This window comes from Podarcis raffonei, chromosome 5 (assembly GCF_027172205.1).
Source record: "Podarcis raffonei isolate rPodRaf1 chromosome 5, rPodRaf1.pri, whole genome shotgun sequence".
In the NCBI taxonomy this organism is placed as follows: domain Eukaryota; kingdom Metazoa; phylum Chordata; class Lepidosauria; order Squamata; family Lacertidae; genus Podarcis; species Podarcis raffonei.
The window spans coordinates 74,430,686-74,454,616 of record NC_070606.1 but is presented as its reverse complement, the minus strand read 5'-3'; the positions used below and the strand labels follow the sequence as shown (position 1 = coordinate 74,454,616).

At 42.9% G+C, this 23,931-nt stretch overlaps 1 protein-coding gene across 6 annotated transcripts in view; it reads left to right on the top strand.

Annotated features, from left to right (window-relative positions):
• ATR (ATR serine/threonine kinase) overlaps nucleotides 1–23,931 on the top strand; it is a 53,983-nt gene that overhangs the window by 9,818 nt on the left and 20,234 nt on the right. For 3 of the 6 annotated variants that reach the window (XM_053390174.1, XM_053390177.1, XM_053390173.1), the window contains 21 exons: nucleotides 1,097–1,298; nucleotides 2,047–2,303; nucleotides 6,140–6,330; nucleotides 6,422–6,522; nucleotides 6,870–7,041; nucleotides 7,847–8,017; nucleotides 8,796–8,990; nucleotides 9,602–9,787; nucleotides 11,187–11,279; nucleotides 11,513–11,643; nucleotides 11,998–12,141; nucleotides 13,082–13,175; nucleotides 13,919–14,044; nucleotides 16,088–16,294; nucleotides 16,752–16,865; nucleotides 18,409–18,524; nucleotides 19,472–19,592; nucleotides 19,694–19,831; nucleotides 21,541–21,748; nucleotides 22,400–22,578; nucleotides 23,656–23,820. In XM_053390174.1, the coding sequence (XP_053246149.1) occupies nucleotides 1,097–1,298; nucleotides 2,047–2,303; nucleotides 6,140–6,330; nucleotides 6,422–6,522; nucleotides 6,870–7,041; nucleotides 7,847–8,017; nucleotides 8,796–8,990; nucleotides 9,602–9,787; nucleotides 11,187–11,279; nucleotides 11,513–11,643; nucleotides 11,998–12,141; nucleotides 13,082–13,175; nucleotides 13,919–14,044; nucleotides 16,088–16,294; nucleotides 16,752–16,865; nucleotides 18,409–18,524; nucleotides 19,472–19,592; nucleotides 19,694–19,831; nucleotides 21,541–21,748; nucleotides 22,400–22,578; nucleotides 23,656–23,820 (3,311 nt within the window). The remainder of the gene's footprint in view (nucleotides 1–1,096; nucleotides 1,299–2,046; nucleotides 2,304–6,139; nucleotides 6,331–6,421; nucleotides 6,523–6,869; nucleotides 7,042–7,846; nucleotides 8,018–8,795; nucleotides 8,991–9,601; nucleotides 9,788–11,186; nucleotides 11,280–11,512; nucleotides 11,644–11,997; nucleotides 12,142–13,081; nucleotides 13,176–13,918; nucleotides 14,045–16,087; nucleotides 16,295–16,751; nucleotides 16,866–18,408; nucleotides 18,525–19,471; nucleotides 19,593–19,693; nucleotides 19,832–21,540; nucleotides 21,749–22,399; nucleotides 22,579–23,655; nucleotides 23,821–23,931) is intronic. The other 3 variants (XM_053390176.1, XM_053390178.1, XM_053390175.1) reach the window with 3 other exon arrangements.

The window sequence follows — 23,931 nt, the reverse complement described above, 5'->3', positions numbered from 1 at the left end:
TTCGAAATTTATTCATGTTTCCACCCTATCATTCCCTCCAAGGTTTCTAGAAGTGGCTATCAGCAAAGAAAAACAACAGTGGTGATGGAACAACAAAATAAAAAAAAGCAGAACAGTTTACAAAATATGCCAGCGACATTTAAGTTAAAACAGAGCCAACACTAAAATGTGTAAAAGGTCTGGGCAAATAGAAAGGGCTTCATCTTAAAAGATATTTAATGTCTGTCCCAGGCAAGTCTCTCAGGAGAGCATTCCAGAGTCAGGGTGCCATAGGCGAAAAGGCCCTGTCTTGGGTCATCACCTGACTTACCTCGAAAGATCAATGTGTTGAGGGATGAGATGAATGTGGAGACTGGTTTATGCATGGAAATAAGGCTGTTCACAGTGTTTAAAGGTTAGAACCAACACTTTGACTCGTGCCTGAAAATGGACTGGGAGCGGGTGCATTTGTATTAAGACTGGTGAGGTATGTTCCAGTCTTCTAGTTCCAGTCAGTTTTCTAACCACACTACTTTCCCCACAACTAAAGCCTCTGTGCCAAGTACATAGAGAGCCCCATGGCCAACATACCACATTAACACAAATATGTCAGAGTGTGAATAACTGGCCACTTGCACTTGGATAACTCTGCTGTCCTCCACTGACAAGATACTTTCCAGTTTGAATGCTTAAAACTCCATATACTATTTCTGGAAAATCAAGGATATAATGTGTCCTGGCCTGTGTAACCATTTATTTAGCTTTAGCTTTTAAAATATTGGCCTTAATGACTGCAGTCCTCTCAGTATGAAATAATATACTGTTGTGCTTCTGAACTTGCAGCAGTTTGATAATTAGGGGTGTTTATGAGGTGTAAATTTGTTTTCAATGCTTTATTGATCTATATATTTATTGATGGTGTATGTATATACAGTTGGCTTGTGTATTTTAGTCATCTTTTGTATATGATTAGACTTGTATACTGCTTGGAGATGATTTTTGTTATTTGTTTTTAGCAAGTGGTTTATAATTTTTTTAAATAAAATATGTGGGTGCCATCTAAAAATGGCTAGATGGTTGTCCTTACAGTGCTTTTGTATTTTTTTATTCCTTTTAGCACCTAAGATTCAGTCAAATTGCGTGTTTCTTCTTTCTCTGATTCCACGAAGATTATTACATCTGAAGTGGAGGGATTCTTTATATCAGCGTACCCTGCAGAGTCCGCATGAAATTATCAGAGCTAACTGCGTTAAAGGGTTTCCTTTCCTGTTACACCAGTCAGATGTAAAATCCTCCACCCCTTTGCTTGGATCTTTCCTGTAAGTAGTGGTTTTAATTCTAAATAAAATTGGGGAAAGGAAGAATGATCTGCCAGCTAATAGATGTACAAAGGCCTTGTCAAATATGAGTGGTGCAGGTGAGGTAGGATATGGTAGAGAGGATAGAAATGTATGACAGGCCATGCCACTTCTTCTGTCGCCCATATATAGGAAGTGTGTTCCATAACATGAGTGTCTTTGTACAGTGGTACCTCGGGTTAAGTACTTAATTTGTTCCGGATGTCCGTTCTTAACCTGAAGCACCACTTTAGCTAATGGGGCCTCCTGCTGCTGCTGCGCCGCCGGAGCAAGATTTCTGTTCTTATCCTGAAGCAAAGTTCTTAACCTGAAGCACTATTTCTGGGTTAGCGGAGTCTGTAACCTGAAGTTTATGTAACCTGAAGCGTATGTAACCCGAGGTACCACTGTATTCCTTTTCTGGACCTGCTAGGGTGTCTGGATGCAGCTCCACTAATGCAAGGGCTTTCGGCTGTGCAATAGAACTTCCCTTCCTACTCCTTCCCATATGCTGCCCTAAATATTTCTGGTATTGTCTGCAACCCTCAGGAGAGGAGTGAGAGAGAGAGGGTACGTCCTATGGCACAAGCGGAAATCCTTATCTTAACAGAAGTACTTAATTGGATACCACTCTTAGGTTTCTTTTGAAAGTGGTACATCCAGCAGCATTTACTGTTTTAAAAATAATGTTATATGTAGCAAAGGCACCGGACACTTCTTTTTATTTCAGAGACCACATAGGGGATGAATCTCTATTAGTCCAAAAAGCTTATGCCAGCATCATTGGAAAACTGGCTTGCTGTCTTTCTGGCAACTTCAGTATAAGACCTTCCACAACTAAACCTGGCATCGAGCCCCAAAGTTGTGACATCCTCTGTAGCAAAGTTATCGTGACTTCTTCTGAGCAAATGTGTGCTGTAAGAGCAGATGTCTTTAAGCCATTTTTAAATCTTCTTGAAAGCAATGTAGCCAGTTCAGTCAAGCTTGGTAAGTTCTTTAAACATACACTATATTATTTTCCTGTCTCTTTTTTGCATGTTGTCTTCATTGTTATTTTACATGGTAAACACAACATAATAATGTGAAGTGCTCTTATTCTATGCGCCAGCCAGTTGTGCCTTCTTTCGGGATTCTCCATTCCATCTCTCTTTGTGGTTTTCAGTTGCCCTCTTTCCCACTCCTGCCCACAAAAGACCCTCAAAATTTTTGTGGCACCTGCGTAGACTGAGCACCCTCAATAATTCTGATTTGGCTACTTAGCTGTCATAGCACCTAAGTTTACTATAAGCAGGTGTTAAAGTTGATCCCATGACAAGTATGGAAGCATGGGTGTTTGTGTGGTGTTCCTTGGTTGCAAGAGCTTTCTGTCCATTCTTCTGGATCAAAGAGTTGATAGGGAGGCACACCTGCAAGGTGTGAAGCATGGCTGGTGAGAAGGATACCTCTTTCTTTGGGAAATGAGAGAGCATCCCAGTGGCTTCTGCAACAGGGTCTCATTGCTGACCCTTCCACAGTACAAGAGTCAGTGTGCTGCTTTCAGTGTAGCAGATGCTGTTCTTCTTGGAAAATTGAAATTGATTGAAATACTTTATTGTCACTTGTACAACTTGTATACAGTGAGATTACATGAGCACCCCCCACTCAGCTCTCTTAGTCTTAATTCCCCTCATTTACTGACGCACACCCACCAAACCCGAAAGTCAGTTGCCCTCTTGTTATCTGTTCATTCAGCATCCTAACAGCCCATGGATAGAAGCTGTTCTTTACCCTGTTGGTGCGACTAATCATGCTTCTATATCTTCTGCCTGAGGGCAGGAGATCAAGAAAGTGCCGGCCAGGGTGTGAATAATCCCTGATAATTTTTCTCACTCTCCTGAGGCAATGTTCTTCCGCTATTTCATCCAGTGGATTCACGGGACAGCCCATAATATCTTGTGCTGTATTCACCACCCTCTGTAGGCGCTTCCTATCAGTTGATGTCAAACTAGTGTACCACACCGTGATGCAGTATGAAAGGACACTTTCTGTTGTGGACCGGTAGAAGGAGATCACCGAATGTTGATTGACATTGTTCTTTCGCAATATTCTGAGAGGTTTTTCTTCCCTGGCACCCTTCCATTGGGAAAAGGGAGAGCAAATAACATGCAAATTTCTGGGTCTCTACTGTCCTTCCCCATGTCTCACTGTAAGGCGAATCCATGGTACTGCTTACATTTCAAGTTATTCAACCAGGAAATAAGGAAGGCAACTTCTTTGTCCTTCCAGAAGGACAGGGCTTGTTAATCAATATGGCCTGTGGTCTCCTGCGCTAAAATGTAAGTGGAGATACAATATATTCTGTCTAATCTGTATGTGTTATCCAGGTTTTGAAATCTAAACAAGAATGTTGTTGCTTTTTCAAAAAGTACTTACCGTATTTTTCGCCCTATAGGACGCACCGGCCCATAGGGCGCACCTAGTTTTTTGGGGGGGGGGAATGAAGAAAAAAATTTATTTCCCCCCCCCCCCAGGTGCGGGGCTGGAGCGGGGGAAGCCTGAGCTTCCCCCGACCCCAGCCCAGAACAGGCAGCTCTCCGCAAGCCGGGGGTTGGAATTATGTGTGGGATAAACTGCAGTGAATTTTACTTTTCTATCCAGACTAGCAATAGGCATGATCAGTGTTCAAGGACACATTCTAGGCCAGCCATGCAAAAATACTCAAGGAAGGTGTGAAGAGGGGCAATGAGGGCTGTGGCCTGGTGAGAGCTGCAAGGGAGTTGAAGGGCAACCTTAGGGGCCTGGGCCTGAGGCGGGGCAGTGTGAAATGGGAAATGCTGGCATGCCCAGACTTTGGCATTGGGCTTAATTGCCTCATAATTATGACTGCTGGGGGTTTAAATAGCCATTGATCCTCAACAAGGAAACTCTGGGAACTGCATTAATATGAAGCAGGAATGGAGATTTAGGATGGAATATTCCCATCTTTCTGCTGTTGAAACAAACATTTTACCAACAAAGAGGATGCAAAAATGGAAAATAATACTATCATGGGCTGGCTGGATGCAGAGGAGTGGTGGGAGCACCAGCTGGGGAACCCCCAAGTTGGACCCTCAGGGGAAGAAGGCTCAGAGTCAGGGGACTCGCGGTGGGACATGGATGAGTAGTGCTTGCTATGTGTGCAAGACCTCTAATGGGGTAAATAACATCTGCTTAATGCCACAACCCTATTTTTGCTTACCTAGGAGCAAGACTCATTGAATTAAATGGGGCTTGCTTCTGAGTAGACAAGGATATGATTGTGTGGCATCTCTTTTAAAACAGACCTCCTTAGAACTCCCTTTCTCTCTCCCAGCCCCCATCAGAGGTAGGCTCATGGCTGGTGGGTTAGTACTTGTGGCTGGTGTGAAAAGAGAACACACTCCGCACATGTTCAAAGGCACTCTTGGAGCTCCACAGAAAGAAGCTCCCTGAAAGCTTCAGAAAGGGCTGAAGTCCTGGCGCGGTCTCTTCTCTTGCTGAGTGGGGACATTTGTGAGGGATGGAGAGAAAGAATGGCCGGTGCCAGCACCCCCGCTGTGCTTAAATGCCTTTAGTTGGCAGGGCGAGGTCGGCGGCAGCCTCTCTGTGCGTGGGTTTGTATTTGAGGGAGACGGTAACAAGCGCATGGGGGGAGCGCGCTCCCCCCCGCCCCAGACGGCAGCAAATGCAGCGCTCGCTCATCAGGGTCTTCTGCCGGACTGGGGAAAAGCGGGCGAGGAAAGGAAGCTGATCTACACGCACGTACACCTTCGAGGCGAAGAGGGCGGAACAATATACCGCGCCGGGCATGCACCTTACGCGGCTCTTCGCCTCAGCCATTCCCCTCTTCCCCCGCCCCCCATGTTGGTTGAAGCGGGCGGAGCTAGTCGCGCACTCGCGCCTGAGGTGACAGCTGAGGCGGCTGCGCTGTGAAAGGGGACCTGGGCAGGCATGCGCGCCGGAGGGAGGCACAGGGGACGTGCACGCACAAACACACGCACGGCCTGGGACTGAGTGAAAGGCAGTGGCCGCAGCGCGGATACGCACATTTACAGTCTCCTCTCTCTCTCTCTCTCTGGCACCATCCACTCGGTCTTGGGGCCGAGAAGATGCGCTCGCGTGCGCGCACTTCCCCCAACACGCAGACACGCGCGACCGAGCGTGGAGAAGGGGGAGGAAGAGGAGGCGGGTGGGGGAGGAGGAGGAGGAAGAAGAGGCGCTCCCGGTGCCGAGGGAGAGCGCTGGGCAGCTGGGCTGGTTCCGCCGAGGCGGCCGCGGGCTGTTGGCGAGGCGGGGACGCCCCCTTCCCCCGCCTTCTGCTCCCCCCCCCCCGTTCCCGGTACTGACCCTCACACCGGAGCCAATATTCCCGAAATTAAGAGGAATAATTTCTCAACACGACTTCGCGATAGACTCCCACTGCGTGCGGAGAGCTTCCTGAATGAAGCCTGGAGAGCGAGAGGGGTCGGTGCGCACCAACCCCTCTTGCTCTCCAGGCTTCAGCAAAAGCCTGCATTCGCCCCATAGGACGCACGCACATTTCCCCTTCATTTTTGGAGGGGAAAAAGTGCGTCCTATAGGGCGAAAAATACGGTAATAACGTGGTCAAAATATTTGTGAGTGAACTTCATAGTCTGTCTTAAATATTTTTATCTTTTGTGAACATGATTGTAATTTGTGGTAACCCAAATTATACATGTTTGATTTTTAAAAAAAAAGAAATTTTAAGATGTATAAAATACGGTATTCCACCATGTGGTGTTAACTTTGGTCTTACGATAAACAAAAATTGTTGAATGTGTTGTTTCTGTTACTTGCTCTTCTAGTATTAATAGAGAACATTCCTCTCCTTTGTAAACACCTGGACTTCAAAAAAGATGAATTAAATGTAAAAGCGATTGTTGGGGCTTTCTTAAAGCTAATGGAAGATCCCGACAAAGATGTAAGAATAGCCTTTAGTGGCTGCATCAAATACATACTGGATTCTTCAGACTCTGAGGAAGATTTCATTAAAGAGGTGAATTTCTTATCTTGAAGCCTGAAAGAGAGAGCAACCTTGAATGTAATCACAATAATGAATGCATATTGTTTCAAATTTGCTGTTTCAGCTCTTCGTTTCGAGAATGAAAGAAGCCTACACAAATGCTAAAATATCAAAAAATAGTGAGCTGAAGGAAACATTGATTCTCACAACGGGTGATATTGGAAGGTACATTTTAGTGTCTTCTTTTCTAACTTCTCTTAAGTATTCTGGTTTCAGGAGACTTATTCTGAGTTATGGAATATTCTTATCGGTTGCTTTCTTTACGAATCACTTTCCATGAGGCATCCCGTAGCAATTTACAGAACAATTTTGTATATAATGACAGCGAAAAGTTATGCACATATAAAAAAGGATTTGATTTTAAAAATAAATAAGACTAAATCAGCACATATATAGAATCAATTTAAATCTGCGATAAATGTCTCTACTTGAAAGGTTTCAGGCATGAATTACCTAGTGCATTGGTGTTACTTTCAAGCAATGTCTGTCTTTTCCCCCTTTTATTTTGTAAGGGCAACGAAAGGGAGCTTGGTGCCCTTTGCACTCTTGCACTTGTTGCATTGCTTGTTGTCCAAATCGGCCTCTGTGGCTGGAGCAGCATATACAGAAATCAGAGCTTTGGCTGCCACCAAGTCTATAAAGCTGCAAGCCTTTTTCAGTCAATACAAGAAACCAATCTGTCAGGTAAGAAGCCCAAATAATATAGGAAGAATACATGGCATTAACCTTTTAATTGCTTAACGTACCGTAGAGGGCTACAAGATCATGTGCCCACAACTTCTCCCCTAATGTACACATATTCCTCTTGCCCACTGTGGGGAAGGATTGTAGTTAAGATTTACACATACTCCAACCCTAACCATAATTCGTGTTAACCATGGCTTGCAAACCTTGGTTAAAGGAGGACCTTTGGTTGGTGTAGATGTAAACTTAATGATGGTATAAAATGAAAGCAGTTAGCATGAGTGGAGACATGGGTTCATTCATATATATATATATATATATATATATATATATATGACGGTAATTTGGTTGTTTTTTTATTTTAGTTTGTTGTTTTTAATTGGATTATGATGGATATGTTAACTGGCTGTTTTTACTAGAAAATCAATAAAAATGATTAAAAAAAAATATAAATAAAGGGGTGTGTGACCTGCAGCCCACTCTTGTCTCTTAGTCATGGCTGGAGAATTTTGTTCAGTCTTGGGCAAAGACAAAGACGATTCTAAAGTCAAAGCTATGCTATGCTAATATTGTCAGCGTTGGCAGGAGAGTTGGATCTTGATTGTTTTGCGTTTGGCAGGAGTTTTCTGGTGGGGACAACATTCATTAGCAGAACTGTAAGCAGCTCCAGATTGTAAAGAACAAAAACCGATTACCTTTGCTCTTTGGTCAGCTGAATGTTTATATCTGGCATAATTGTCCTGAGGTAAGAATTCTAATTTCTGTATGAGAGAAATAACAGTGAAATGTATCTCTCGATGCTTAGTTTTTAGTGGAATCTCTGCACTCCAGGCAGTCGGCAATGATTTGTAACACTCCCGGCCAAAGCAGCGAAGTACAGAAACAAGAAATTGCTCATCAAAGGGAAGCTGCCCTGGACATGTTATCTGAAATTGCCAATGTTTTTGATTTTCCAGACCTCAATCGTTTTCTCAGTGTAAGTTGATGGTGGTATATTCCAGAGCAGGCATCCCCAAACTTGGCCCTCCAGATGTTTTGGGACTACAACTCCCATCACCCCTAGCTAACAGGAATAGTGGTTAGGGATGATGGGTATTGTAGTCCCAAAATATCTGGAGGGCTGAGTTTGGGGGTGCCTCTTCCAGAGTAAGAATAAGTCTTTGCATGTGTTTCCCATCTCAGTTTTCTCAACTCTTCCTTCGTCAATTGTTGGTATTACTGGAGATGATTATGCAGATTGGTAAGATTCCTACATTTTTTTCATTTATTATATTTTTAGCTCACCTTTCTCCGCAAGGAGATGAAGGTGCTATATGTGGTTCTGCTACCCACACACCCATTTTATCACCCCAGCAACAACTGTGAGGTAGCTTATTTCCCCAAGTGAAAGGGGAGCTGAGAAAAAGGTTTCCTTTTTCCCACAGGCCTTTCCCTCTGACATATATTTTGCCTTCTTCCGCATTTTTATAGGAAGAGTTATTTTAGCCTGAAGTCTGTTGTGTTTTGTGAAAGATGCTGATTCTTTGCTAAATAAACCCATGAAACTTATTAACTGTAGGGATTTCCCAGTGTTGGTTGTTTGAGGTTTTCACCATCGTTGAAAAGTTATTTGTCTGGCTTTCTGCATGTGCCCTTTCAGGCCAGTAAGTTTGGAGCTTATCATTCTTAACCACAAGCAAATGTGCATCTTCACTTGCACAAGGGGAAGGAAATGAGGTGTCAAAGCTCATTTTGGCTGTTCTCTATTTTGCCAGCGGACTCTACAAGTTCTTCTGCCTGACCTTGCTGCCAAGGCCAGCCCTGCAGCCTCTGTGCTTATTCGAACGATAGCGAAACAGCTAAATGTAAACCGCAGAGAGATCCTTATCAACAACTTCAAGTACATCTTCTCTCATCTAGTCTGCTTCTGTAGTAAAGATGAGCTCGAGCGAGCACTCCACTATCTCAAGGTAGTTATGTTTTGCACTTGGTCTATGAAGCTTTGGGAAAATAAGAATAATTAGGTTGGGGATTATATTGAAGCACACAAATAAGTGACTTATATTCTCAAGATAAGAACTCAGTGCAAGCATGTTATTGGCATAATGAATATTTTTGGTGGGCCTAAAATAGTCTGGGTTCAAACAAGCCAAGAAACCAAAAATGTATGCCTAAAATTAATCTGGTCAAGAAAAATTCTCAGTCAACAGTTTCTGCTGTTTCTAGATCCATAACCAATCTAGATCGGGGCGGAGCAAGTGGGCTAATTGGCATGGGCCTACGATTTTGAGGGTCCCTACTCTGAATCTCCCTGGTAGAAGCAAAGGGGCCCTTTGGTAAAGATTATTGAAATGAGGCCTACATTTTCCATCTGGCCTGGGCCTGTTACCAGCTTTGCATGGCACTGTCCATAACCAAAACCAACTTGTGCACCAAGATCTTTTCTTAATGTGTGTTAATAGCAGTTGTTCACTAAAATCCTTGACTGGGGTTTGCATTTCTGTATTATTATCTCTTATTGTTGTGCATATGTCTGGTCTATTCTTTATTTCTTTGTTTGTTTTTCATTTGCGTTCCATAGAATGAAACCGAAATCGAACTTGGAAGTTTGCTGAGACAGGACTACCAGGGATTGCATAATGAATTATTGCTACGTATAGGAGAGCACTACCAGCAGGTCTTCAATGGTTTGTCAATTCTGGCTTCATTTGCCTCCAACGATGACCCATATCAGGGACCAAAGGACATCACCTCTCCCGAACGAATGGCAAGTAGCAGTGCTACCACAGTTTTCTTTCTATCGTTTTAGAAGGAAAGGAGGGCTTTTGTTCTTGTATTATGGCATGCCATTAAGTATACAGAAGAGAGGGAGAGTTTCTTTGCATTTCAGGGAGAGTTTTCCGAATATTAAAGGGGAGCTTGTGGGATAAGACCACAAGAAGGATATGAGTGAATCTTTCAGAAGAGCTCAATATCATGAACAAAATCAGCAGATTGAACAAGCAACTGGTTGTGGGTATTTTGCTATGGAAGTTACTAGTGGGAAGCAATTAGTTACAGACCTAACATTCCAAGCAGATTAGCTTTGTTTAAATGCAGAACTGCACTGGACCAACCAGCTTACCGTATTTTTTGCCCTATAGGACGTACTTTTTCCCCTTCAAAAATGAAGGGGAATGTGTGTGCGTCCTATCGGGCGAATGCAGGCTTTCGCTGAAGCCTGGAGAGCGAGAGGCGTCGGTGCGAACCGACCCCTCTCCCTCTCCAGGCTTCAGGAAGCTATCTGCAAGCCTTGCGAGCCCGGCGGGAGTTCCAGCGGGCTCGCAAGGCTTGCGGGCGGCAGCCTGCAGCCCGAAGCACGGAGGATGCCCTGTGCTTCGCGCAGGTGTCTGCAAGCCTTGCGCGCCTGGGGGGAGTTCCCCCCGGGCCCGCAAGGCTTGCGGGCAACAGCCTGTTCTGGGGACGGGGGAAGCTCGGGCTTCCCCAGCTCCCAGCGACGCAAGCAAGCTCCGGGAGCGATGGCGAGGTTGTGCAACCTCGCCATCGCTCCCGGACCCGTTCTGGGGGCTGGGGAAGCTCCGGCTTAGCCCGCCCCAGCTCCCAGCGACGCAAGCAAGCTCCGGGAGCGATGGCGAGATTGCAAAACCTTGCCATCGCTCCCGGACCCATTCTGGGGGCTGGGGATGGGGGAAGCTCGGGCTTCCCCCAGCCCCGCAAGCTCTGGGAGCAATGGTGAGGTTACGCAACCTCTCCTTCACTCCTGGACCCCCAGCCCCGAGGCTAAAAACGAAGCCAGGACAGCGAGCGGGATCCATCCCGCTCGCTGTTATGGCTTCTTTGCTCTTTGGGGCTCAGGGGGGAAATAATTCCCCCCCCTTTATTTCCCCCCCCCCAAAAAAATAAGTGCGTCCTATGGGCCGGTGCGTCCTATAGGGCGAAAAATACGGTATGTTTGAAAGCATGAACTCCTTGATTAAGAAAGATCAGCAGTTCATTGGACCCTGGGAAGTTCTAATTTTCCAGAGTGAGTGTGCAAAGGTAGTATTTTACCATACATTATTTTGCACATCAATTATGTATTTAAAGAGTGGGTGTGCTGTGGGGTTCTCTTAGTAATGTGTTTCAAAGTGGAATATTTTCAGAGTATTATTTTTATGACTATCTAGGCTGATTACCTGCAACCAAAATTGCTGGGCATCTTGGCCTTCTTCAACATGCAGTTGTTAAGCTCCAGCATAGGAATTGAAGATAAGAAAATGGTGAGTGAACTCCGTCTGGGTGGTAGAACCCATATGTGGAGCTTCATTTGACACAGGTACAATTCTGGGGTTAAGGAAGAAGTTGGGACAGAGCTAAATATCTTTAGAGCCTGGCGGGAAAAGATAGAAGTCCAAATTCAAAAGAGAATAAAGGGTGGTGAACAGTTGCATACTTTTATCATGCAACTTGGTTGTTAAAAATAATTCTTCTTTTTTCTTCTTCTCAATTGCAGGCCTTAAATAGCTTGATGGCTTTAATGAAGCTCATGGGCCCCAAACATATAAGTGCAGTAAGAGTGAAGATGATGACAACACTCAGGACAGGGCTGAGATACAAGGATGATTTCCCCGAGTTGTGCTGCAGGTAAGAACACTGTGTACTGATTTATGACTACAGTCTAAGGCAGTGCTGGTCAACCTTGGCCTTCCAGCTGTTTTGGGACTACAACTCCCATCATCCCTAGCTAACAGGACCAGTGGTCAGGGATGATGGGAATTGTGGTCCCGAAACAGCTGGAGGGCCAAGTTTGGCCATCACTGGTCTAAGTGCTTTATTGTGACTTATGGTGAATCCCTGTGTGAGTAACTGCAAATAATTATGGCGCAGACATCTCATGATTGATTTTTTTTTATGTCTGTGAACTGAGAAATATATAGCCATGCTCTGTATGTTAGGATGCTGAGATTTTAATTTTTTAAATTTGTCCTCTTCGTTTAGGGCTTGGGACTGCTTTGTGCGCTGCTTAGATCAAAGTCACCTTGGCTCCCTTCTCAGTCACGTGATAGTAGCTCTGCTGCCCCTCATACATATTCAGCCAAAAGAAACAGCAGCCGTCTTCCATTTTCTTATCGTTGAGAACAGGTATTCTAACATAAACACTGTAATAATGATTTTGGTGGTATCATACTGGCAGCCAGTTTAGAGAAGAGCTGCAGCCAAAATCGTGTATATTCTGGTGTTAAAAAATAAATAAATCTGTAGTAAGGTAAGTTAAATTTTGTGACCTGCATAAAGGAGAAACTTTGCATTATTTGTTTTGCATAATTTATTCTACAAATAAGCTGTTCAGTATTAATTATTCTGATAGGTGTGTGGAAGGGTCAGAACTATGCAGAGTCCTGAAGTTTCTCCCCCAGGAAACACGGTTGCAAAATCCCTTTCACGGGTGGTAAATTTGAAAGGGGTCCTTTCACAGATACTTGCGGGGGGGGGCAATACAACATTTTCATGGGAAGCCCATGCTGTCTGCCGCTTCTTTTTATTTTAACTTTCCTCCCTCCCCCACCCCCTGTCAGCAGCAAACAGCAGAGCATTGGAGAGTAGGGGTACAAGGTGGTTCTCTTGTCAAAACGTCTGACCCAGCTTTTATATATCTGAATCCAGTGCTATTTTTCTAGAAAAAGGTGTTCACCATGAACACCTCCCTCGTTCTCTTAGAATGCCAATGGTGCCCACCTGAGAGGTGCCAGAAAGGAGTTCCTATGAGTTCCCCCTGAAAAAAGCCCTGTCTAAATCTATATCTGAATACAAAAATAAAAGATCTCTAGATTTTCTCAACTGTAATAGAGCACTTCAGTTTTGCTCATTCTAACCAAATCAGTGAACAAATATGGGCTGGAACAATAGCAGGTCTTGAAGTTTATATAAATAGCTCCCCTTTAGTTTGTTTTTAAATTATTATTATTATTATTATTATTATTATTATTATTATTATTATTATTTATTTCATTGTACTGCGGGTTTCTTTTTTTAAAAAAAATGTTCATGAGTGTTTTGTAAGAGATTTTGTTTTATTCATTAGGAATGCAGTACAGGATTTTCTACATGAAATATATTTTCTGCCTGACCATCCTGAACTAAAAGACATTCAAGTTGTTCTTCAGGAATATAGGAAGGTATAGATTTTGTGATGTTTTGATATTTAAAAACAGAATGTTCATTTGAAGTTGGAAGTGGGGTGTTAGATATCTATGATGTCCAAAGGGTTACATCATTCCAGTGTTTGTGTAAATAAAAGTGGCTCAGTTAGCATGCTATGTTAAACCAATGGTTTACAGTGAACTTATAGATAATTCTCGCTTCATTCCTCCTCTAATGTGAAGAGTAACCGTGAGCCCTGCCTTAGCATTTTGTCCGAACCAGGAAAGGTGGTTTGTTTCGTTCCAAACTACAATGTGAAGACAAAGTTTGCTGTTGGATTACTAATTATGATTTGTTAGAAGCAAAACAAACCATAATCCCATAAATCGGGGATCGGGATTTGTTGCTTACACTAGGGGAGAAGTAAAGTGGGAGCAACCATGATGCTCATACTAAACCATGAACTATTATTTACCATGATATGCAAACACTACTAGTGGGAGAAGTATTTCTGAAAATTTATCTGTAAGATTCCCTCATGCTGTTTGTCCTAATGATAGATAAGCATAAACATGGTACAAACAATATAATGTGGCACAGACCACTCCCCTTTTCCCACCAAAACCAACTGGGGGGTATACTCAACTAAGTTGGAGTAGATTCATTGAAATCAATGGACTTCAGTATGACTAATGTTGGATAATCCCCCACTGTGTGTTGGTACATTTAACAATGGGTTTGTTCATTGAAACATGTACTCTGATGTATTTTGCCTTAGGAGACTTCCAGGAGCACAGACTTGCAGACAGCGCTACAGCTCTCCATGAAGGCTATTCAGCACGAGAATGTAGATGTTCGGATTCATGCTCTCACCAGCCTTAAAGAAACATTATATAAAAACCAAGTAAGTAAAACTGTAAAGCTCAAAGGCTCTGAGATGGGTAGCTAGCACTGCAATTCTATACGCGTTTGTTTGGGAGTAAGTACCATTGAAATATGGGACGCGGGTGGCGCTGTGGGTTAAACCACAGAGCCTAGGACTTGCCGATCAGAAGGTCGGCGGTTCAAATCCCCGCGACAGGGTGAGCTCCCATTGCTCGGTCCCTGCTCCTGCCAACCTAGCAGTTCGAAAGCACGTCAAAGTGCAAGTAGATAAATAGGTACTGCTCTGGCGGGAAGGTAAACAGCGTTTCTGTGCGCTGCTCTGGTTCACCAGAACCATGCTGGCCACATGACCCGGGAGCTGTATGCCGGCTCCCTCGGCCAATAAAGCGAGATGAGTGCCGCAACCCCAGAGTCGGTCACGACTGGACCTAATGGTCAGGGGTCCCTTTACCTTTACATTTTACTATTGAAATTAGCAGGACTTGCATCTGAATAGACAATGTAGGATTGTTCTGCAAATAATCACACCGTGTATCTAGAATCGTAAAACTACACCATTGATTCTAAAACCACATTATGAATATGAATGCAATTTAGAATTAGCCAAGATCTTGCCTTTGTGATGAATTTCTCTTAATTTCATATTAACAAAGCTACCCATTTGATTTTAGAATGAAAGAAATGTAAACTTAGCTTGCATTCTAAGAATCCTACAGTGAAGCCATCCCCGCCCCCCCGCCACATTGTTAATTCTGATCTTTATCCGAATAGACTTCTTTTGCTCCCACCAAAGAAAGAGAGTATTTCTATTTTATCCAGGGTTCCAAAGCACTCAATCATTTGTAGTATAATGTCTGTTTCTTCCTTTCTCTTGTCAGCATCGCTGAGAAAGGTGATCTATACTAGATAAATTATGTGATATTCAGTTACCAGTCACACAGTAAAGGAGCTTGTCGTTTTCAGTGTCAGCCTGACAAGAGAAGACAGATTTGTTGTATGTGGTGCATTCTTTATCCATGGCTTTTTAAAGTATCTGTTTCTTAATTCCACCTTAATGTGCACAATTGTACTCGCAGAGTAATTACTGGACAATAGGGAGCATTCCCCCACACATTCTCTAATGTTCGCCTTTTGTTTTTGAGACCATTCATTGGATTGCCCAGCACTGATTTAGCTTGGAGAAAGAGAGCTCCCTTAGTCACTTGTGGAGGATACTGAGCATTTAGATTTATTCTAATCTGTTTTCTGGCCTGGATTCAAGATGGAAACCATTTTGATTGCCTTGTTGGATGATTCATTCTGTGCACTCAGAAGTGTCAACCCCACATGCTACATTCAGAGACCCTTGACAGCCACTGAGGTGATGGGCAAGTCATAAATTTAAAGCACATGACTCTTACCCAAAGAATCCTGGGAATGGTAGTTTATCCCCTCCCAGTTCTTAGGATTCTTCGGGTGAAGTCATGTACTTTAAATGTACAGTGGTACCTCAGTTTTCAAACGTCTCGGAAGTCGGAACGTTTTGGTTTTCGAACGCTGAAAACCCGGAAGTAAATGCTTTGGTTTTCAAACACTTTTCGGAAGTCGAACATGCTACGCGGCTTCTGTATTGAGTTTTCTGGAAGTAAATGCTTCAGTTTTCGAACGTTTCAGAACTCAAATGGTCTTCTAGAACAGATTATGTTCGAAAACTGAGGTACCACTGCATAGTGTGTACGTAGCCTGAGTTGGATGGGCTAATAACTGACCTGGTATAAGGGCCCCATCTTGTGTCTATTTCATTCAGTGTCTAGGGCCTAGTTTTTCTGGAAAACACAATAGGTTCATAGCATTAACTGTACTGAGTTTTTATTTTCCTTATAACTGTGCTACATAAAAAGAAGACATTAATAATTACATCTGCGTCTGTACTAGAATTGTGCTTAGATGTTCTAATTGTTTTATTGCTTGTGTATCTGCTGCCCGGGGCTCCTTTAAATAAATAAATAACAAAATAATTAACATGGTATCACATTGGAATATGAAGTATGCATGTATAACTTGCTCTCCCCCTCCCCCTTAGGAGAAGTTGATAAAATACGCAACGGATAGCGAAACTGTGGAGCCAGTTATTTCCCAGCTGGTGACTGCCCTTCTAATTGGCTGTCAGGATGTGAATTCTCATGCCCGGCTCCTTTGTGGAGAATGTTTAGGTGAACTGGGAGCTATCGATCCAGGCAGGCTGGACTTCTCAACAAGCAACAACCAAGGAAAAGGCCTTACATTTGTGGTAAGGAATGCTAATACCAGCATCTCATGTAGTAGGTATCTTTGTATCAAGGCAAGGAGAAATCTGTAGTTGTATAGGGTTGTATGCAATGCTGCTGCTCTGCTCACACAACATACTTCTGAATGAACATTTTTTTGTATGTGGCGGTTTCTCACTAAAGGATGAAGGGGGTCCATTCCCAGCTTCATATCATAGAAAAGGGGGAGATGCTGTAGTCTGTTGCTATCTTCCTTGCCCCCTCTTGGGCTGCTCTGGGTCGGTAGAGTTGTTTTGCTGAATGCCTTTGACCCAAGTGTTATGACTCTCATTGAAAGTCACTGTGTGACGTCAGTGACCCTGGAGGACTCCGAGCCCCCATCATTTCTTAATCCCAATTTGAAACTAGATTTTGGTAGTGACCAGGCAGAGGATATCAACAAAGCAGCTCATCTAAGAAATCTTACTGCTTTCCCCTAAGACTGGTGTAGAAGATCCAGATTTTGCTTATGGACTATTCATGGAGCTAACAAGAGCGTTCCTTGCTTATGCTGATAACGTCCGGGCTCAAGATTCTGCATCATATGCCATTCAGGTAAGGAAGGTTTGTTTGATAAAACGGTGTTGACAACTGACTTTTTACCAAAAGGAAAAAAGGCGCTGGAGATTGATCTGGCCCTTGGAGCCAGTAAGGTTTCACCACCCTCTCTTTTATTGGCTTAAGTAGCTTCAGCTGGGAGCTTCGATCCAAATACCAATTGCAGAAAACCTTTGCTTTACGATAATTCCTGTTCAAAATCTGGTTTGCAACTCTCATTTGAAAGCAAACTATGCTATATATATATTGCCCATCATTTGTCTGTATCAGATAACCACAACATTTTCTTCATTGCTTCAGATGCCTCGTCAAGATTTATCTTTTTGCTGAGGCTTCTCCTGGGTCAAGATTTATCTTTTTGCTGAGGCTTCTCCTGGACCCTGTTTTATGTGTTTGAATCTGTTTCATTTGCTTTTATATGGTTTTAGGTTGTGTTTTGTTTTCATGATATATTGCTTGTTTTTTGGACTGTTGTATATTTTTTTAAAAATGGTAACATGATACAAATGCTTTTAAATAAATGAATGTATTAAAATAGTATAAAGATTGCAAATATGGTTGTGAGTGTTGTCTGGAGGAGGAAAAACTTACACATGTAGCAGATTTCCCAAAAAATAACCAGAGGCAATTGTACTTCATCCAGCAGAGCTTTTACTGCTGCTGAAGGCAAATGAGCATAATTGCCTCAAATCCAATACATTCAGGACTGGCACAGTCCATAAGACATCCAGTTGCAGCAGACTTAACTTAAATTTAGCTTATAATAAGACTAAACCGTAACACTATAAAATACAGGACACCACACCAGAACACCAGAAGGGACGCGGGTGGCGCTGTGGGTTAAACCACAGAGCCTAGGGCTTGCCGATCAGAAGGTCAGCGGTTCGAATCCCCGCGACGGGGTGAGCTCCGTTGCTCAGTCCCTGCTCCTGCCAACCTAACAGTTTGAAAGCACATCAAAGTGCAAGTAGATAAATAGGTACCGCTCTGGCGGGAAGGTAAACAGTGTTTCCGTACACTACCCTGGTTCGCCAGAAGCGGCTTAGTCATGCTGGCCACATGACCCGGAAGCTGTACGCCGGCTCCCTCGGCCAATAAAGCGAGATGAGCGCCGCAACCCCAGAAAGGATAACAGAACCAGCTTAAACCAGCTGCACTCAGCTTCCCAGAAGGAATAACCCAAACATCAGAATCCTTCCTGTTTCTTTCACATAGAAAGAAACCTTTTACAACCCTCCTGAACTAATCAGAATAGGAAAAATCTTTAAAACATCAGATCAATACTTTCTGTACTAAGAAATGCAAACTAACAGTGAGAAAGGTAATTGGGAGTGGTGAAGAGGAGGGGCCACCTGAGGTACAGTCCTGACAGCCAGACCATGGTTTTGCAGTGATGTCTTAAACTAGACTATTGTGTCCAGCGTGAATGAGGCAATGGAAGGTTTCATTTTCTGTTTCATTGCTTAAGAATAATTCATGTTGAATAGTTTATTCTGTACAGTGCAAATGTATTCATGTAAAACTTGCTCTCTCTTTTTAGGAGTTGCTTTCTATCTATGATTGTAGGGAGACAACCACTGACAGCTCAGGAGGCAAGCTTTGGAAAATGTTTCCTGATCATATTCAGGAAATATTGGAACCTCATTTAAGTACACGGTATGTGTGATGGCCACGTCCCAGCCAAGTCTTGGGCTGCTGTTTGAGTACTCACTGCCACCAGATAAGAGATTAATTATTATTTACCAGGCTAACCCTTCTCAGACAACCTCCAAAAGGCCCCCAGGGTCTCTCTGAAGCTTCCTTGGGTAACATAATATTAAAGCTCTAGGCTTGAGAGTGTTTATAATAGGCTGAGACCACACCAGGTTTACGAAACAAGGAACGAATTTAATAAGATGAAAAAGACAGTACAGTTGTACCTTGGAAGTCGAACGGAGTCCGTTCAACTTCCAAAACATTTGAAAACCAAATTGCGGCTTCTGATTCCTGCAGCCAATCAGAATCTGCGGAAGCCCCATTGGATGTTCGGCTTCCAAAAATAGTTGCAAACTGGAGCAGTCACTTCCGAGTTTACGACATTCGGGAGCCAAAACATTCGGGAACTAAGCTGTTCGAAAACCAAGGTACTACTGTGTAAGACAAGCAAATGTTACCGCAAAAGAAAATTGAGGCCCCCAAATTACAAAAACCCAAAATATTCCCTTTGGAGCTAAAACAAATCAAAATTGGATAAACACCACTCACTTGTCAAATGCTTAAGCAGCCCCAAAACTCACCGAGCTTGCAAAGAGGCCTCTTGTTCCTGGAAGCCTTCCTCCAAAGCTCATCAGAACGTCTGCAGATCACATCAGTTTCTCTTTATTTACTCACACTTGGCCACCCACATGCTTATATAGCTTTCCCATATCCATTATGTGCCACTGCTCTTGGATTATCGGCTCAAGGAAGTTTAGAGCTCCTATGTTTACTGCCCTCAGAGAGAGATGTCCAGTTAGTCACATCAGTAATGGTGGACACCTATGCCTAGAACATTGTTGTTTCATTGGTCTTCCTTTTCTGTTGAGCTAACACATACCAACAAGCTTTGGGAATTTTGTTTACAGATACAAGAGTTACCAGAAGGCTGTAAACTGGACTAAGGTTAAGAAGCCCATTTACTTAAGCAAATTAGGCAAAAATTTTGCAGACTGGTCAGCAACCTGGGCTGGTTACCTTATAACTAAGGTAAGAATTATGAGCACATACCTTAGTTAGATGAACTTTGCAATGTTACCTTGACCTCAGATTTCCAAGAGCTATGCTAAGCCGTGTAATTCTTGTTCCAGGTGCGACATGATCTTGCCAGTAAGGTTTTCAACTGCTGCAGCATTATGATGAAGAACGACTTCAAGGTGACAATCTATCTCCTTCCCCACATTCTTGTCTATGTTCTTTTGGGATGTAATCAGGAGGATCAGCAAGAGGTGAGAGCCCCTTTACCTGTTTACTCCAAAAGTACTTGTGATGACCCTGCATACGTGGTTTGCCAATCACTTCCCCTAGTTCCAGGTACAAAGAAAAACAAATTATGACTTTCATTGTAGGGAGAAAGCTAGCTAGCAACATGCCTAAGAGCAATCTAGAAATTATGTATCTCAAAGCCATGGTGGAATCCTTGTTGCTGACTGTTTATGACTGTTCTTGATGATAACTGCAGCTTCTTCCTACATTTGTCTGATTCTTTTTTTAATTTTTGGCACTCTGCTTTTGAAAAATAAGTTGGTGTCTGAATGGACTGTGGCATCCACTCTACACTCAATTCCCCTAGGATACCTGCCTCCGAGAGAGGTCCCAAACCTGTTGCTGAAAAACAACATGTGCTGATTCTAGGTGTGCTTGCATGTAGGTGGAACCCAGAAAATACACACAACCCAAGATTTGAAAAAGGAGATCTTCATTTATTGAATCCGGATGATAAGAACATATACACCACTAATTTATGTGTGGCAGTACAGAGCTATAGATAAAATTGTGGGTGCATGTGATTGTAGTTCTGACACATTCATGACTCTAAGCTGATACTTTGAGATGCACTATGCTAAGAGGCCCCTTCATGGATCACTGCCTTGCCGTGGCGAAGGGGCTTGAGTAACTCAGAGAAGCTATGAACTATGCCGAGCAGGGCACCCAAGATGAACAGGTCATAGTGGAGAGTTTTGACCACCTGGAGGAGGAACCGGCAAGCCACTCCAGTATCCCTGCCAAGAAAACTCAATGGACAAAGACAACAGGCATATAAAAGTTATAACACTGGAAGATGAGCCCCTCAGGTCGGAAGGCGTCCAACATGCTACTGAGGACCTCATGAGAAGAGAAGACTCCCTGGAAAAGACCCTGATGTTGGGAAAGATGGAGGGCACAAGGAGAAGGGGACGACAGAGGAGGAGATGGTTGGGCAGTGTTCTTGAAGCTACCAGCATGAGTTTGACCAAATTGCGGGAGGCAGTGGAAGACAGGAGTGCCTGGCATGCTCTGGTCCATGGGGTCACGAAGAGTCGGACACGACTAAACGACTAAACAACAATGCTAAGAGGAGGAAAAGAAAGAGTGTGGCAGCTGTCATACAAATTTCCAGAAAGTAGAGATTATTAGCTGTACCTTTTTCTGGTTCAGACTGAGCCACCAGAGTGACGCAGATATGGAAGAGCCCTTAAGGAGAACCAGGAGTGGGGTGTTCCATGCTTGCAAACTTCTCTTTTTCTCCCCACTTCAAAGTGAAGTTTCAGTGATCCCTCTCCAAAGTTTCAGAGTCTTAAAATCCAACAAAATATGTCTTGTGAATGCAGAGTAAAAACACACAGTGGGACTCAAATGTTGAATAGATAACATTTCAGATTGCATTATAAAAGGTGATCTGATGGGAAATGTTTTGCTTTATGTCCTGGGAAGACTGTGATGTAACTGTAAACCAAGGATAATGTTTTGGGTTTTTCTTACTAACTACTAATGTTTTGTTTTGCTAACAAGGTGGAGACAGAGAGAAAGGTTATTCACAGTAAACTGTTAACTATGGTTTGCTGTGACATGCAAATGAGGCAAAAACATGAACCAGTCCTGAGTCTCTAAATGTTGTGCCAGTTTTTATAATAGCAGTAAGAATTCCAAGTTTGCTTTTTAATTATACATTGTCCAGGTGTTTGCTGAAATCATGACTGTTCTGAAAAACGACGACCCTTTTGCAAGACAATGTGAAGATAGCGCTTCAGATCTAAGCCACTTAAGCACGCAGACAGTATTCTCCATGCTTGATCATCTAACGCATTGGGCTAGGTATAAATCCCAAAGGCTGAGTGTTGAGAAAGCTGCTAGGAAGTCAAATAAGGACCATGCAGAGCTTCAAGGTTAGTAGTTCTCTTGTGTTTCAGTTGTTCTTGAAAAGGGTTTGTTTGTTCATTTAACAAAATTTATACACTATTTGATTGTAGTAAAACCTCTAAGCAAAATACAGTGGTACCTCGAGTTAAGTACTTAATTCGTTCTGGAGGTCCGTTCTTAACCTGAAACTGTTCTTAACCTGAAACGCCACTTTAGCTAATGGGGCCTCCTGCTGCTGCCGCGCCGCCGGAACACGATTTCTGTTCTCATCCTGAAGCAAAGTTCTTAACCCGAGGTACTATTTCTGGGTTAGCGGAGTCTGTAACCTGAAGCGTATGTAACCTGAAGTGTATGTAACCCGAGGTACCACTGTACAAGAAAAATCAGAACTATCAATAAAAACTCAGTCAAAAACGGTGAAAGAGATCAAAACACATCCATGTCTCCACGTCTGAATAGACTCACCTAAACAAAAATGTCCTGATCTTGAAGGTGGTCCTGATATCACTATGCAGGGAGTTCCAAAGTTCAGGTGTTGCTACTCTGGAAGATTGATAGGCTCCTTGAGGCCAATCTTCTTGTGCAGGTGGCCTTTTTAAGATTCCCTGATCCTAAGCCATTTACAGTGTTAATTCTAATTATGGCATTTTTTAAAAAAAAAACTTTTTATTCTCTAGCACCAAATGAGGAATATGGAGAATATCAAAGCGTGGTCCGTTTTCTTGACCTCATCCCTCAGGATACTCTGGCTGCAGCTTCTTTTCGCTCCAAAGCATACACAAGAGCAGTAATGCACTTTGAATCATTCATCATGGAAAAGAAACAAAACATTCAGGAGCACCTCGGATTTCTTCAGGTTTAACTTTCTTGCTATAATGTAAACCAAACTTGAACTTCAGTGCTTCAAACTGTTTCTTTCTCTCCATTTTTAAACTATGTAACTTTATTTGCTTTTGTTTGCTGTGAGTGACCAGTTTTTGGTTTTCCCCCCACCTCCTTTACTCTGTGGCATAAAGTAAAAAAAAACCAAAACAGCTCACTTGTCTGGTAAGGCAAGTGCTGCTTACTTTTCTTGAGCCTCACCATTTCAGGTAGGCTGTGCCATGTTTGTAGGAAAGACAAGAGCTCCTAACTGGCATGAGATTTGAAGGGAAATCGATTCACATTTGAGTGTGCTGATACAATAAATAGGTTTTATATTAAGAGAAATATAATTCAGTATTTGCAAAAGTAGGTTTTGATAAACTGAGAAAACATGAAAAGTCACTTTGGATCGCTTTTCATAGGAAAAGAAAAGGAGAGTTGCCAGCATTTTGAGAATTATTAAATAGAATCTTGAACGTATCAGGATACCTGTGAAGAAGTAATAATAATAATAATAATAATAATAATAATAATAATAATAATAATAATAAATTTATTATTTATACCCCGCCCATCTGGCTGGGTTTACCCAGCCACTCTGGGCGGCTCCCAACAGAACACCAATAACAATAATAAAAAAGCAATAACGTCAAACATTAAAAACTTCCCAAAACAGGGCTGCCTTCAGATGTCTTCTAAAAGTCATATAGTGTTTATTTCCTTGACATCTGAAGGGAGGGCATTCCACAGGGTGGCCACCACTTCTGAGAAGACCCTCTGCCTGGTTCCTTGTAACTTCGCTTCTCACAGTGAGGGAACCAGCAGAAGATCTTCAGAGGAGGACTTCAGTGTCTGGGCTGAACAATGGGGGTGGAGACATTCCTTCAGGTATACTAGACCAAGGCTGTTTAGGACTTTAAAGGTCAGCACCAACACTTTGGATTGTGCTTGGAAACATACCATTGAATACAACCTAGGGAAATTGTTCACAAAGCTTTTAAGTTGCGGGTTATTTGGCTGGCCAGAATGCTTCCCAATGGCGATTATTTTTTTTGCTGTTCACACAAAGAAATTGTATGCAGCTATGCACGAGCCAGATGGCGTAGAAGGAGTGAGTGCAATACGGAAGGCAGAGCCATCCCTCAAAGAACAGATCCTGGAACATGAAAGTATTGGCTTGTTGAGAGATGCCACAGCTTGTTATGACAGGGCAATGCAGATGGAGCCTGACCAGGTAAAGCCTATATGTCTTCCTCATTCCTTTTGGCTTCCTCCACCTGTACATCTGCAGGTGAGGAAAAACAATAATATTTGCATAAATCAAACCCCTGCGTCCAGTCACACT